The 16,346-nt window shown below is 47.1% G+C and overlaps 1 protein-coding gene across 1 annotated transcript; it reads left to right on the top strand.

The window, feature by feature from the left end:
- The first annotated feature begins 4,134 nt into the window (after positions 1-4,134).
- Positions 4,135-14,846, top strand: LOC139557276 (peptidase inhibitor 15-like). The gene is made up of 5 exons (XM_071371856.1): positions 4,135-4,563; positions 11,840-12,064; positions 12,842-12,951; positions 13,186-13,277; positions 13,556-14,846. The coding sequence occupies exons 1-5, from the start codon at positions 4,396-4,398 to the stop codon at positions 13,939-13,941; spliced, it is 981 nt and encodes a 326-aa protein (XP_071227957.1). The 5' UTR covers positions 4,135-4,395; the 3' UTR covers positions 13,942-14,846.
- Positions 14,847-16,346: the final 1,500 nt, after the last annotated feature.

Below are 16,346 nucleotides of genomic sequence, written 5' to 3'. Positions count from 1 at the left end.
ATTACTTTGCCACTATTGGCCTATTTATTGCCTTACCTCCTTACTTCATTTGCACACACTGTATACATATTTTTCTATTGTGTTATTGACTGTATGATTGTTTATCCCATGTGTTGTTTTTGTCGCACTGCTTTGCTTTATCTTGGCCAGGTCGCAGTTGTAAATGAGAACTTGTTCTCAACTGGCCTACCTCGTTAAATAAAGGTGAAATAAATAAAACATTGGTTACCATGCTAAAGTTGATGCCCCTCAGTCCGGAGCTGCCCCTCTGTTCGGAGTGGGGCCTTTAATTAGGATCTTAGACCCTAGGTCGGAGGCGAGGGTTGTCCCTCTGAAGAGGCCCTTGAAGAGGGCAATGACTATGGTAGAGTGGGGTCTACGTCCCGCACCCGAGCCGCCGCCATGAATGAGGCCCACCCCTTTAGATTAGGTTTTTCCGGCCGGAGTCCGCACCTTTGTGGGGGGGGGGGGGGGGGTATTGTCACGCCCTGACCTGAGTATTCTTTGGTTTCTTTAAATATTTTGGTTAGGTCAGGGTGTGACGAGGGTGGTTTGTGTGTTTTTGTCTCGTCTAGGGTGTTTGTTCTGTCTAGGTGTTTTTTGTAGATTTATGGGGTTGTGTTCATTCTAGGTGTTTATGTAAGTCTATGGTTGCCTAGATTGGTTCTCAATTAGAGGCAGGTGTTTATCGTTGTCTCTGATTGGGAACCATATTTAGGCAGCCATGTTCTTTGGGTATTTTGTAGGTGATTGTTTCCTGTGCCAGTGTTTGTGCCACAAGGGACTGTTTCGGTTTGTTCACGTTTATTGTTTTTGTATTTGTGTTCATGTTCAGTTTTCCCTATTAAAACACAGACACCTACCACGCTGCGTATTGGTCCGATCCTTGCTACACCTCTTCAGAGGAAGAAGAGGACGACAGCCGTTACAGTTGTATGATTTTAAGTTTTTGTAATGGACAATAAAATCATAATTATCTCCACCCATGTAAACACTGTCATTCAGAATGTTTACTCACACTTGGACATGTAAAACTAGCCTCTGTGTCACTTTGAAAGAATCGTTCATTTGACCCCATTCATAACAATCAAATCAAATGTATTTATAAAGCCCTTCTTACATCAGCTGATATCTCAAAGTGCTGTACAGAAACCCAGCCTAAAACCCCAAACAGCAATCAATGCAGGTGTAGAAGCACGGTGGCTAGGAAAAACTCCCTAGAAAGGCCAGAACCTAGGAAGAAACCTAGAGAGGAACCAGGCTATGAGGGTTGGCCAGTCCTCTTCTGGCTGTGCCGGGTGGAGATTATAACAGAACATGGCCAAGATGTTCAAATGTTCATAGATGACCAGCAGGGTCAAATAATAATAAACACAGTGGATGTCGAGGGTGCAACAGGTCAGCACCTCAGAAGTAAATGTCAGTTGGCTTTTCATAGCCGATCATTCAGAGTATCTCTACCGCTACTGCTGTCTCTAGAGAGTTGAAAACAGCAGTTCTGGGACAGGTAGCAGTTCTGGGACAAAGTAGCACGTCCGGTGAACAGGTCAGGGTTCCATAGCCGCAGGCAGAACAGTTGAAACTGGAGCAATAGCACGGCCGGGTGGACTGGGGACAGCAAGGAGTCATCAGGGCAGGTAGTCCTGAGGCATGGTCCTAGGGCTCAGGTCCTCCGAGAGAGAGAAAGAAAAAAAGAAAGAGAGAAAGAGAGAAAGAAAGGTAGAACAATCAAACATACTGAGTTTTGTTCAATATCAACAAGCTCTTGGAAAATAATCTGAGATTGGACTTAATCTTCTTGCTCAAGCTCAACCATGGCTTGTGTTATGTTCTGTAAGAGCTAAGACACTACAGCTTGGGTCAGGCCAAAGGGGCACAGGCAGCCCTGGGGTATGTTTACCTGTACCATAGCTCACCATGACTTCAGCACTAGGCTCTAGAATCCTGAAAAGTGTGGATCTCCAGAGCTCTCCTCTGGCCATCTGAAGCCTGTCATAGGCCTGCTGAATCCAGTCAAGACCAAGGCGGGTATGATGCTGGAAGACTAGGGATACATCTACGGTGAACATCTGAAACACCCCCGGACAGGTTGAGGGAATGCCTAATGCCTTTATGTTGTTGTCTTGTCCATTCATCACTTTGCTAAGACCTCTGAGATAGTAGGCTGGGATAAACTCACAGAACGTGGTGTTCTTGAATTAAGACAAAGTGAAGCTGCTAGTGCTCATTCAAGAGTTGTAGTGGTATGTACTTTCCATATCAAACTGCATCTGCAACCAAGAAAGCTGTGTCCTAGAAAAACAGCAGCTGATAAGAAACAACCAGGATTCAGAAAGGCCTAGTCAAATCATCCTTTGATGAAAGATAACAGGAAAGATTATGACAGAGAAAGGCAAGCTAAGTGCGAGTTCGTGACATGTTGTTGTTGTGTTCCATCACTGAAAAAGGAATGTATCTGATTTGGATTCATTCAGATGTGGCTCTGATTAACGAGTTGTGGTTTCTGCTCTTATTTAGCCAGGGAGAAATGGCTCTTCCACTATGGCAGGACAGCTAGGGCGGATCCAAGGACAAGTCCTCATAAATTACTCCCTTACTGCCTGCGCATGAATCTACTTAATGTGTGAAAAAAACTCCTACGTCCATTAAGTTGCTAAAGAACATAAACCCATTGGATAGAGAGGGATGAATACCAGGGTGTGTATTTGAGGTACAGCACATTGCGGAGAGATCCTTTCTGTGGAGGTTAATGTCATGAAATGATGCAATCCTCTTCTCAGCTGGTAGTAATATTGTACATTTCCTGTAAGTAAGTCGTAGTTGTTTTGAAAGCTTTTCTCTCAGGCAAGGTTTCTCAGAACAGCTCTAATACTTGTGCTCCCTGTGGCATTACAGTCACGGAGCACATTCTGGAAGAAGGGCTTTTGGGAGGGTTCAGGATCAGCTTATCAGGTCTCAGCTTTCAGTTCATTCTGCAGACCTGTGCATACCGAGCTACTGACCATGGGCAGCTGGAGTGTTTGGTTGCTATGTGTATGTGAGGGACTTGGCCCCACTTCTCTGGTCTAATGAAGTTTGAAGGAGCTTAGAGGTCCACACCCTCTATGGCTCTAGTGACGCAAAAAAATGAAACAAACCTTTCCTGTGAACACTCCAATATGACTGATACCTACCGCATATGTAATTCATGAACGGAATGTTAACCACTAGAATGAATGACAGCAAACATCACATGCTCAAATCTGTTGTTTTTCTGCAGTGCAGACCCCTGTCTCTCATAGACTCATACTGGGTATGCTTTCATGAAGTAGTATTGAGATAATGTATGAAGGGTCTCAGTGTGCTGAATGTACTGCCCTGAACCTTATAAAGGCCCCATGTAAAAACACCCTGCTGTGAGCAATGGGACATTCCCCGATTCCAGCAGGATTATATGAGTTATGGACTGGGGAGAGTGCTTTGTTTGTTACACTTGTCATAACTGAAATCATGAAATCCCATTGCAATTCAGGATTTAGGAATGTGTCCCTAATATTAATAAGCATTTCTTTAATTTGATTGGCATAAGGAATGCATTCCTGGAAATTAAAATTAAAATCTGAATGACCACATTGAGGTGGATTGCAGAAAAGAGTCTGGTAGCTACCAAATGTTGATGGTACAGAGATGTGCATGTGCCAAGTGAATCACATCCCACCCAACCCAATGCATAGGATCACATGACATTCTTTATCAGCTATGGAAATTCCTCTGTTATGAAGAGCTGTAACGGAAGGAGAATGAAAGTAAATATGACACTGGGGTGAGATACAACACAACATAGGTCAACTGCCTGATGCTGCTCACTCTTCCCATGTTTGGATTTAAGATCTTTCCTGTCAGGTGCACTATGGGGAAATCTGTGTCCTGACTCAGTGTTGAGAGCACAGAGTGAAGGCCAACTGCGTGTGAGTCAGAGATATGAACCGTATCTGTATCTCAACGTATCTCGATCTGTGTCTGTGTCCAGCCTGAAATCACACCAGATTCGTAAGAATAGGCCGATTGTTTTCAAGTGGTGTCGGTGCGTACCAGTCAGAGAGCAGCGTGTAATGTGACCTAGTGAGGGTGAGGGTGGTGTGGGTGTTCTCCTGTGGAGAGCAGGGTGGAGTCACTCCCTCTTAATATCTCCAGCCTGAGATCCAAGAGGAGAAGAGACAGAGCAGCTGAAGCACACACTATACACACACAAGTACATTGACCAAAAGAAAGATTTTCACACACACATACACGTACTCACAGAACACACATCTACACACTGGAAACACACATTCACATACAGCAACACCCTCTGATACCGGCAGACATCTGAAGTGACCCTTGAGAGAGAGAAAGAGAGGACTTTACTGCCTAGACATGCTGAGGGGGACACTTCTCTGGGCTGGCGTGGTGGGATTCTATGTCATTGTCACCCTGTGTCCAGCCTCCTGCCAGCTGAGCGAGGACGACACAGAGACCCTCGTGGAGCTGCACAACAGCTACCGTGGCCAGGTGGTGCCCAATTCCACCTACATGCAGAAAGTGGTAAGGGCAGCATGACTGGGGGGACGGATAGGAGGTTAACCCTTTGTGGTGAGGAGCTTCTTGGATATTGGGATACTACTGTATGGCTGGTGGGATTGATGGAGTTTACCCCTGTTTTGACTGCCATCACCTGGTGTGGTTAGTAGTACTCGTTGTTCTCATGAGGTTAATATGTATTAGAATTGATCTCAGGTGGATGTAGTAGATACATAGGTTTCTTCTGGTGTGGGGATTTTTGATTGATATTTATGTTTGTGCAATGCTGCCAGTTGTTCAGTATTGTACATGAAATGGGTGCTTCTGTAACTTAAAATATCCGTTAGTATTCAGCTTTAAAATGGTCTTGCATCAAAACTGAACTCTGCCTGTATCTATAGTGTCATGGCCATTTTTTTGACATGATATCAGCATTTCATAAATGACAAAAAGCTTGTTGTGCAGAACATTTACCATAGTGCTGCAGAAGATGCATCATACCTAATACATATTACCACCCCATAAAGTTGACAAAAACAGCGCTGCACCATGTTTAAATCAGCATATCAATTATAAAAGTAATCCCAAGACAAAACTTTTGTCGACATCCAGAGTTAAGTTAATGACTTTGCTGATAGAGCCTGTCTGTGCCTCAGTGCATTTCTGTGTTGATTCACCCCACCATGACTGAGTGAGTGGATGTTCAGAGTTGAGTCCAGGGTTATGCAATGCATGAGAGTAAGTGAGTGTGTGTGTGAGTGTGCACACTGTGGGATGTGAATGCTAAAGTTGCTATCTGACAGTCCCAGGAATAGGTCTCTGCCTGTCTCTGTGTTAAGATGAACGCACCACCGAGGCCATTTCCATGAATGGGTTCATATCATTAATTCATAGCATTAAAGCATTAATTGCAGTTGAGTGGAATCATGAGTCATCATGACCAACAAAACCGCAACATTCCAACAGTAACTTCCTGTTAAGCACTGCTTCATCCTTACCTGTGAATGACAGTTTATTAGATGTCCTGGGACAGGAATGTCCGTCAAACATCACAGTAATCAATTACCTGGAGAAAGACAGATCATGTGGACTATACAAGAAGAAACAGAACATACCTATTTGAAATAAGAAATTAATGTAACTTTTTATTTGTATTTTTTTTGGAAGATTCAATGAAATTTTAATGGATTGTTTCAAAACATAGCCATATGTCATTGACTCATATATCACAGCTTTCTACGTCACTACTTGGTGATCAATTGATTGAGTCAGGTTTCATCTGCGGAGTCACACCCCATGTGGAATGTCCTTGATTTTCTGTGTACTGGACACAGCATCTAATGCTGACCAGATGGTCAGGGGGACGCCTTTGTTTTCTCTGGCTGAAGCATGACAAAGATGTACAGCTCTGTTTGCCCAAGAACAGAGAGGAGGAGATCTGATGTCCTGAGGCTAGGATGCAAGATGCTGTGGAATTTCAACTAGTATCCCCGGCCTCCAACACAAGACCTCTGTTTGTTTAGAGTCATGGGGTGACTGGACAAATAAACTGAACTTCACATGACTCCACACTGGATGTCTCTGTCTGGACAGGTCATGATACAAAGACAATACGCGTTCGTACAATACTGCATCTCTTAAAACCAATTACCACCATAACATTTGGCGAGCTAAATCAAGATCAAGCCTTATCTGTCAAGTGCCATCTCATCCTCTTGCTCATTACAATACTTGTATAGGAATTGAACTGAATGTAAGGAGTGCGTACTGGCGGCAGAGAAGTCAGACGCAGGAGAGCAAAAACTGTGTTTCCAAATGGCGCAGTTTAATAACAACAAAAAAAACACTGAAAAACAGAACAATCAAATAATGGTTACATAACCCGACGCACACCAGGACAGACGTGCACAAGCACAATCACCGACAAGGACAGGTTTTGGCCTTTCTAGGGAGTTTTTCCTACCATCCGTGCTTCTACACCTGCATTGCTTGCTTTTTGGGGTTTTAGGCTGGGTTTCTTTACAGCACTTTGAGATATCAGCTGATGTAAGAAGGGCTATATAAATACATTTGATTTGATTTGAACAGAGGAGTAACCCTCCCCCCTGACGCGCAGCTCCAGCAGCGGGTCGACACCGGCCTCGGGGACGACCCAGAGGGTGAGGTGCAGGGCGATCCTGCAGCATAGATAGGTCCAACACGTCCTCGACCGGAACCCAGCACCTCTCCTCCGGGCCGTACCCCTCCCACTTCACGAGATACTGAAGGCCCCTCGCCTCGAATCCAGTATGGACCGAACGGAGTACACCGGGGCCCCCCCGATGTCCAGAGGGGGCGGAGGAACCTCCCTCACCTCAGAATCCTGGAGCGGGCCAGCCACCACCGGCCTGAGGAGAGACATATGGAACGAGGGTTTAATACGGTAATCAGGTGGAGGCTGTAACCTATAACAAACCTCGTTCACTCTCCTCAGGACTTTAAATGGCCCCACAAAGCGCGGACCCAGCTTCCGGCAGGGCAGGCGGAGGGGCAGGTTTCGGGTCGAGAGCCAGACGTGCGAACACCGGGGTCTCACTGCGGTGGCGATCTGCATTCCTCTTTTTGCGCGTCACGGCCTGCTGAAAGTGGACACGGACGGCTTCCCATGTCTCATCCGCGCGCCTGAACCAGTCGTCCTCCGCAGGAACCTCGGTCTGACCCTGATGCCAAGGCGCCAGAACCGGCTGGTACCCCAGTACGCACTGGAAGGGAGAGAGGTTAGTGGAAGAGTGGCGGAGCGAGTTCTGTGCCATCTCGGCCCAGGACACGAACGCAGCCCACTCCCCCGGCCGGTCCTGGCAATAGGACCGCAGAAACCTACCCACATCCTGGTTCACTCTCTCCACCTGCCCATTACTCTCGGGGTGAAACCCTGAAGTAAGACTGATCGAGACCCCCAGATGTTCCATGAACGCCTTCCAGACCCTAGACCTGAACTGGGGACCCCGATCAGACATTATATCCTCAGGCACCCCGTAGTGCCGGAAGACGTGTGTAAACAAGGCCTCCGCAGTCTGTAGGGCCGTAGGGAGACAGGGCAGAGGGAGGAGACGACAGGACTTAGAGAAATGATCCACAACGACCAGGATCGCGGTGTTACCCTGTGAGAGTGGAAGATCAGTCAGAAAATCCACCGACAGGTGCGACCAAGGCCGCTGTGGAACGGGTAAGGGATGTAGCTTACCTCTGGGTAGGTGCCTCGGAGCCTTACACTGGGCGCACACCGAGCAGGAGGAAATATAAACCCTCACATCCTTAGCCAAGGTAGGCCACCAGTACCTCCCGCTCCTACAGCGCACTGTCCGACCGATCCCAGGATGACCAGAGGAGGGTGACGTGTGGGCCCAATAGATCAACCGGTCACGAACAGCAGATGGGAAGTACAGACGCCCAGCGGGACACTGGATGGGAGCGGGCTCTGCACGTAACGCCTGCTCAATGTCCGTGTCCAGCTCCCACACTACCGGCGCCACCAGGCAGGAGGCGGGGAGTATGGGAGTGGGATCCATGCCCCGCTCCTCTGTGTCATACAGCTGGGACAATGCGTCTGCCTTAACGTTCTGGGAGCCTGGTCTGTAGGAAAGGGTGAACACAAAACGGGTGAAAAACATGGCCCACCTTGCCTGGTGAGGGTTCAGTCTCCTCGCCGCCTGGATGTACTCCAGATTGCGGTGATCAGTCCAGATGAGAAAAGGGTGTCTAGCCCCCTCAAGCCAATGTCTCCACGCCTTCAAGGCCTTGACGACAGCCAACAGCTCCCGGTCCCCCACGTCATAGCTTCGCTCCGCCGGGCTGAGCTTCTTCAAGAAGAAGACACAGGGGCGGAGCTTAGGTGGCGTACCCAAGCACTGAGAAAGCACAGCTCCTATCCCAGCCTCGGACGTGTCCACCTCCACTATGAACGCCAAAGAGGGATCCGGATTGGCCAGCACGGGAGCCGAGGTAAACAGAGCCCTCAGGTGACCAAAAGCCCGGATAAACCTCTGGTAGTAGTTGGCAAACCCTAAGAACCGCTGCACCTCCTTTACGGTGGTGGGAGTCGGCCGATTACGCACGGCTGAAATGCGGTCACTCTCCATCTCCACCCCTGAGGTGGAAATGCAATACCCTAGGAAGGAGACGGACTGTTGGAAGAACAGGCATTTCTCAGCGTTGACGTACAGGTCATGCTCCAACAGTCGACCAAGCACCCTGCGCACTAGGGACACATGCTCAGCGCGTGTAGCGGAGTATATCAAAATGTCATCAATATACACCACCACACCCTGCCCGTGCAGGTCCCTGAAAATCTCATCCACAAAGGATTGGAAGACTGATGGCGCATTCATCAACCCGTACGGCATGACGAGGTACTCATAGTGCCCTGAGGTGGTACTGAAAGCCGTCTTCCTCTCGTCTCCCTCCCGGATACGCACCAGGTTGTAAGCGCTCCTGAGATCTAGTTTGGTGAAGAAGCGCGCCCCGTGCATTGATTCTATCGCTGTGGCTATGAGCGGTAGCGGGTAACTGTACCTCACAGTGATCTGATTCAGACCCCGATAGTCAATACACGGGCGCAGACCTCCCTCCTTCACAAAAAAGAAACTCGAGGAGGCGGGTGAAGTGGAGGACCGAATGTACCCCTGACGCAGGGATTCGGAGACATATGTTTCCATAGCTTCCGTCTCCGCCTGTGAGAGGGGAGTATACGTGACTCCTGGGAAGTGCAGCGTCTACCTGAAGATTTATCGCACAATCGCCCCGTCGATGAGGTGGTAATTGCGTCGAGAGCCAAATCGACATATTCAGGGGGAATGCGCACGGTGGAGACCTGGTCTGGACTCTCCACCGTAGTAGCACCAACGGAAACCCCTAAACACCTATCTGAGCACTCTCACGACCACCCCGTGAGAGCCCTCTGTGGCAAAGAAACAGTGGGGTTATGACAAGCTAACCAGGGTAGGCCCAGCACCACGGGAAACGCAGGAGAGTCAATAAGGAAGAGACTCATTCTCTCCTTGTGACCCCCCTGCATCACCATGCCCAAAGGAGCAGTGACCTCCCTAATCAACCCTGACCCTAATGGTCGACTATCTAAGGCGTGAACGGGGAAAGGCACAGCCACGGGAACAATGGGAATCCCTAAACTATAGGCTAACACTCTATCAATAAAATTCCCAGCCGCGCCTAAATTGACGAGCGCCGTATGCTGGGAATGCAGGGAAAACTCAGGGAAAGTGGCATACACAAACATATGTGCAACAGAGGGCTCTGGGTGAGAATGGTGCCGGCTCACCTGGGGTGACACCAGAGCGCCCTGCCTGCTGCCTCGATCCCCAGAGGAACCCACCCGGCACCGACCGGCAGTATGACCTCTGCGGCCACAGATGGTGCACGAGCTGGAACCCCCTCCGGTCTCCCTGCGCACCGCCCCTCCCAACTCCATGGGTATCGGAGAGGGGGTGCGGGAGGATGGAATCACCAGACCCTGATCAGAACGTCCACGGGTAGCCAGCAGGTTGTCCAGCCGGATGGACAGGTCCACCAGCTGGTCGAACGTGAGGGTGGTGTCTCTGCAGGCCAACTCCCGACGGACGTCCTCGGAGTTGGCCTGCAGCGGTAATGGTCGATCAGGGCCCTGTCGTTCCATCCCGCGCCGGCAGCCAGGGTCCTAAACTCCAGGGCGAACTCCTGGGCGCTCCTCGTCTCCTGCCTCAGATGGAAGAAGCGCTCACCCGCCGCTCTACCCTCGGGCGGGTGGTCGAAGACTGCCCGGAAATGGCAGGTGAACTCCTCAAACTGGTCCAATGTCGCATCTCCCTCTCTCCACACGGCGTTGGCCCACTCCAGGGCTTTCCCGGTGAGGACGAGACGATGGCGGACACCCTTATACCCGGGGTACCTGCTCCTGCTGACTCCATAGTCGGGTTGGTGATTCTGTAAGAAGTGCGTACTGGCAACAGAGAAGTCAGACGCAGGAGAACAAAAACTGTGTTTCCAACGGCGCAGTTTAATAATAAAAAAAAACACCGGAAAACAGAACAATCAAATAATGGGTACATAACCCGATGCACACCAGGACAGACGTGCACAAGCACTTACAATAAACAATCACCGACAAGGACATGAGGGGGAACAGAGGGTTAAATACACAACATGTAATTGATGGGATTGGAACCAGGTGTGATACAAGAGAAGACAAAACCAAAGGAAAATTAAAAGAGGATCAGCGATGGCTAGAAGGTCGGTGACTTCGACCGCCGAACGCCGCCCGAACAAGGAGAGGGACCAACTTCGGCGGAAGTCATGACACTGAAACTATGTGGGATAAGCCCACATTCCTCAACCACTAATACCCGTATTACTGAAAGGTTCCTTAGTAAAGGTTTGATTTAATAAGGAAGGATCATAAAAAGGAGTATGTGGTTTACATGGGAATGTTGGTGTGACTAATGTAATGTACAGTATGGTTTATGTCTAAAGTTAAAGGTGTGACTAATGTAATGTACAGTATGGTTTATGTCTAAAGTTAAAGAGGATCCTTTTAGACAAAGATAGTCATTGTCTTCCTCCAATGTTAACATAACAAACCATCCCTTATCGGTTTGCAGTATTAACATTTCAATAGCGGAGAAGGAAATTCCTCTTGCTGCAGGCAGTATTAGAAGGAAATACCAATGTCGACTGGCGGGTGGCCCGGGTCAGGAATTGTTAAATTATTAGGGTAGTATAAATTGGCACATACATCAAATAAATACAGCAAATATACATCAAATAAAGAAATAGCTAAATTCAAAACCATTAGCAATAGTGTCTTATCTCCAAACTCCACCAATGTTTTCATAAGCATACCTCTTGTATTACAATCTGCCAGTGCTGTGCTATCTATATCAACCCTGAACGTTTGGTATTTAGATAGGGGTAGAGCAAGGACCATAGCTATTGGTTTTAGAATGCCACTTGCAAAAATTCATTTTTCCCTCTTTAGAATCAGAGTAATAGGACATGTGATATTAGGATCAAACTTACTTGCAATGTGGTGGATATGCTGAACAGAATGATTAATTTGAAGTAGTTTGAAGTTGTACACAATTGAAACACTAATATAATAGAGTTGCATAGCAAGCTATGTACAGAGTTCTGTTTTGATCCTCAATGTTGGTTAATGTCTCCCTCTGTCGTTCAGTCTGCAGCACTACATCTGTACAGATTACAGGTAGCAGTCAAGCAGATTATTGGTAGTCTACAGTAATATGATGGTTTGTCTCTTTTTCGCCTTCAGAAATGGGATGAGAAGCTGAAGATCATAGCTGAGGGCTATGCTGTGAAGTGTATATGGGAGCACAACCCGGATCTAGAGGAGCTGAACATGGGAGAGAACCTGTTTGTGTCCAACGGACTCTTTGACCCCAACATTGCCATGGAGAAGTGGTTCCTGGAGCACCTAGACTACGACTACAACAACAACAGCTGCCAGGATGACAAGATGTGTGGACACTACACTCAGGTGAGTGACACAGGGAGATAATAGTTACTGTATTTGTAGAATACACTTCTTATAACACAGTATTACAACTGTGACAGGTTGAATATTCCTTTGTCTTTACTCCTGTGTGTATAACCCCTGTGATAGTGGGTGATGATGATGATGATGATGAGGATAGTGATGGTGATGGTGATGATGGAGATGGAGATGATGATGGTAAGGATGGTGATAATGGTGGTGATGATGATGGTGGTGATGGTGATGATGATGATGATGATGATGATGGTGATGGTGGTGATGATGATGATGATGATGGTGGTGGTGGTGGTGATGATGATGATGGTGGTGGTGATGGTGGTGATGGTGGTGGTGATGATGATGATAGTGGTGGTGATGGTGGTGGTGATGGTGATGATGGTGGTGATGATGATGATGATGGTGGTGATGATGATGATGATGGTGGTGATGATGATGATGATGATGGTGGTGATGGTGGTGATGATGATGATGGTGGTGATGGTGGTGGTGATGATGATGATGATGGTGGTGGTGATGATGATGATGATGATGGTGATGATGAGGATAGTGATGATGATGATGATGATGGTGGTGGTGATGGTGATGATGGTGGTGATGATGATGATGATGGTGGTGATGATGCTGGTGGTGATGATGATGATGATGATGGTGATGACGATGGTGATGATGGTGGTGATAGTGGTGATGGTGATGATGGTGATGATGGTGGTGGTGGTGATGATGATGTTGATGATGGTGAGACTGCTGGGGATGTTTCAGATGGTGTGGGCGGACTCTCACTCTGTGGGCTGTGCTGTTCATCGCTGTGACACCATGGAGGGGCTGTCCTTTGAGAAAGCCACCTTCCTAGTCTGCAATTATTACCCAGCGTAAGTATGTTACCAGAGAACATGGACTAAATTCCACATTCATCTCCTATTTCTAGACTTAGACATTCAGTTAACATAATGAATCCTTACCATTGCATTTCACTGATTGTGTTAGGGTTAGCATTACACCTGTAGAGACATTGTAATACCATTCTGGGGTTAGGGTTAGGGTTGGTCCCTGACTAACAGCCCTGACAGAGTGACCACTGACCTGTGTTACCATTTGCATTTCAGAGGTAACTTTAATGATGAGAAACCCTATGAGGAAGGTGAATGGTGCTCCAAGTGTCCAGACAACCTGCCGCGATGTGACCAGAACCTCTGTGGTAGGAACTCAGCACATGTCAATCACACAACTCTGCCCGCAACTCCGCCTGCCTGCCCCCTCTCCTGTCCCGCAAATGTATTTTACCTCACTATCTACCTCCAGTGTCTTGGAAAACACACAGATGTCAAATCTCATCCTCTCCAACCTGACCTAAGTGTCGAGCCAATTGTGGTTGATCATGGTATTCCCTCTTTGTGAAGATTGATTTGTTGCTTTGGGCTAGGGACCCTGTAATCAGTTTCGAAGGTATAGATTTCTCATTATTGTTTCCCACAGTGCCTGATGCCCATGAGCCTACAGAGGAGCCTGATGTAGAGAAGGAGACAATGTACAGCTCTCTCCCAGGCACTGATGAGCCCTCCACACACAAAGCCACAGCCACAGCCACCACCATAGCCACAGCCACCGAGGACACACCGCCATCACCACCGAGGACACAACCAGACTACTCATCAGCCCCTGAGCCAACCATGGCTGACAGAGAGGAGACAGGCACAGAGCCTGGGGATGAGGAGGAGGAGGAGAAGTGGGAGGGGGAGGAAAGAGCTACAGAGAGGGAGAAGGACAGTACTAGAGAACAACCTCCAGCCAACGCAGGAAGTGTTTCTACTTCCCTACTTCTGGTTACTAGCTTGATGCCTTTACTGTCACTGGGATTGTGAGGGAGTGCATGAGGGAAAAGGTATCACACACACACGCACTATCTGGAGCTGAACTGGACATTGCTGGAAGCTGAATTACATTGTGATATAATTAAGCAATAAGGGCTGAGGGGGTGTGGTATATGTCCAATATACCACAGCTAAGGGCTGTTCGTATGCATCGCAGAGTGCCTGGATACAGCCCTTAGCCGGGGTATATTGGTCATATATATATATTGGTCATATATATTGGTCTGATATACCACGGCTGTCAGCCAATCAGCATTCAGTGCTCGAACCACCCAGTTTATAATTAAGCAAAAAGGCACGGGGAGGTATATAGAAAATATACCACGGCTAAGGGCTGTTCTTACGCACGACGCAAAGCGGAATGCCTGGATACAGCCCTTAGCCGTGGTATATTGGCCATATACCACAAACCTCTGAGGTGCCTTATTGCTATTATAAACTGGTTACCCACGTAATTAGAGCAGTAAAAATAAATGTTTTGTCATACCTGTGGTATACGTTCTGATATACCACGAGTGTCAGTCAATCAGCATTCAGTGCTCGAACCACCCAGTTTATAATTATGTATACAGCATGGATTTATATTAAATAAACCAAAGTAGCTAATTTGATGGTTATTTAGCTATTATTTGCTGGCAAATAATTACAGTTGGTAGTTTGCCATATGCCTTCTTAGCAATAAGCATAGAACATACAGTAGTTAACAATGTAATATAACAGTTGTATAAAAACAGTTACGACCTGTGACCAATCTAACAGCAACTACCTTTTAAAGCAAGGCACATCCTCTATAAACATGAATGGGATTCCTAAGCCTAAAGGAGCATAACTATTGTCAATATTGAATATTTCTGTAAATGTCTGTATATAGAGTGTAATAAATATTGTTTGTTCTACTTGTCGGGTCTCAACACTTCCATGTGTCATATACTGTACCTTCCTCTGGACTGTGAATACATGTTTCTCACTACCACAAAGAACAGAAACCAGCAGCCTGATGAGCAGACGAGCTCCTCATCAAAATGACCTCTTTTAGGGCCATAAAAATGTGAGTTCAAAGGTTATTCTGCATCAGAATATGCTTTGTGTCTTCCTATAGTCCTTTCTTTCTGTAATGTTTTATCATTCTCACTCTCCTTTTAACCATTTTCATCAGTTAGGTGTGTTGCATGTAAAATAAATATATAACGAAGTGGAGAGAAAAAACAGCAGATAAACATAGTTGGCCTATGCAAAGGAAGGGATAAAGTGGTTGGTGAGAAAGTGCAAAGCCCTGTTAACAAAAGGTTAACACCTGGGGAGAAAAATATAAAGAATCCAAACACATCTGTCTCAGCCTGGCCTGGCTTACAGTCAGCAGCACAACTGAAATATTAATTTACCACTTCTCTGTGAGGCTATTTCTGGAGGTGCATTGAGACACTCAGGCCTCCACAGCGTTCACAGAGAAATGAGAATTAGTCGAGGGGGGCCCGGGCTCCACTTATAAGGTACCCAGAACTGAAGGACTTTCTCGCTCCCTGGCTTGGTATTTTAGATAGATTTTTAAGAGACTGGATTTAAAAAAAAACTCTCCTAGGCATTGAAATGTCACGTTACATCACGGGCTCGTTAAATGCATGTCCTCCTTAGATGATTCGATGTGACATTTTTTGGTTTCTCCGAGTGCTGACGTCAGCAGTTAACCAACCCTGTCAGCTGTTAAAGTGCATGTCTGTACTGTATTAATGGCTGTGTGCACAGAGTCTTTAATGAATGAGATTCAAAGACAGACAGAGAGACTCCCGGTGGGTTACAGTGGCTAATACTAGAACACTGACTGCACCATTGCACACCACAATGCCAACATTTACATATGAAATATAGCTAGACATATCAATACAGACAGACACAAATAGTGGATGCAGAGAGCCCAGTGACCGAAACAACAGGCAAAGTCAGGCATGGTGAGAGGGGACAGCAGGACACCACCTGCAGGCTAGCTGGGACCGGGAGGAGAAGCTGGGAGGCTGGCACTCCGTGGGGACGTGATTGAAGATGACATGAACTAGTGTGCTCTCTCTCTCTCTCTCTCTCTCTCTCTCTCTCTCTCTCTCTCTCTCTCTCTCTCTCTCTCTCTCTCTCTCTCTCTCTCCTGTTTTAAATTTTTCCTTTTATTGCCTCTCCTCTGAAGCGCTCTCTGTTCTCAGGATTTCTAGGCTACCTCTAACTGATCTATTCCACTCTCGTCATCCTTCATAATAACGGACTGAACATCTAGAAGAGGAAATTATTGGTGAAGGGGATATTCTTGGAACCTGGAGACACTGGATTCATGTGAGAATGCAAGCAGGCAAACCAGAACCCTGGACTTGATCCCAAAGACACAGCTCACACACACAAAGTGAATAGCAAAT

Source organism: Salvelinus alpinus, chromosome 28, assembly GCF_045679555.1.
Source record: "Salvelinus alpinus chromosome 28, SLU_Salpinus.1, whole genome shotgun sequence".
In the NCBI taxonomy this organism is placed as follows: Eukaryota; Metazoa; Chordata; class Actinopteri; order Salmoniformes; family Salmonidae; genus Salvelinus; species Salvelinus alpinus.
This window is presented reverse-complemented; position numbering and strand designations above follow the sequence as displayed.

What these genes read in the sequence shown, in the direction of transcription:
- LOC139557276 (XM_071371856.1), top strand. Translation starts at nt 4,396, where the DNA reads ATGCTGAGGGGGACACTTCTCTGGGCTGGCGTGGTGGGATTCTATGTC. An exon ending in CCACCTACATGCAGAAAGTG is followed by an intron (nt 4,564 to 11,839) that starts GTAAGGGCAGCA and finishes TTTCGCCTTCAG; the next exon opens with AAATGGGATGAGAAGCTGAA. An exon ending in TGTGTGGACACTACACTCAG is followed by an intron (nt 12,065 to 12,841) that starts GTGAGTGACACA and finishes GGGATGTTTCAG; the next exon opens with ATGGTGTGGGCGGACTCTCA.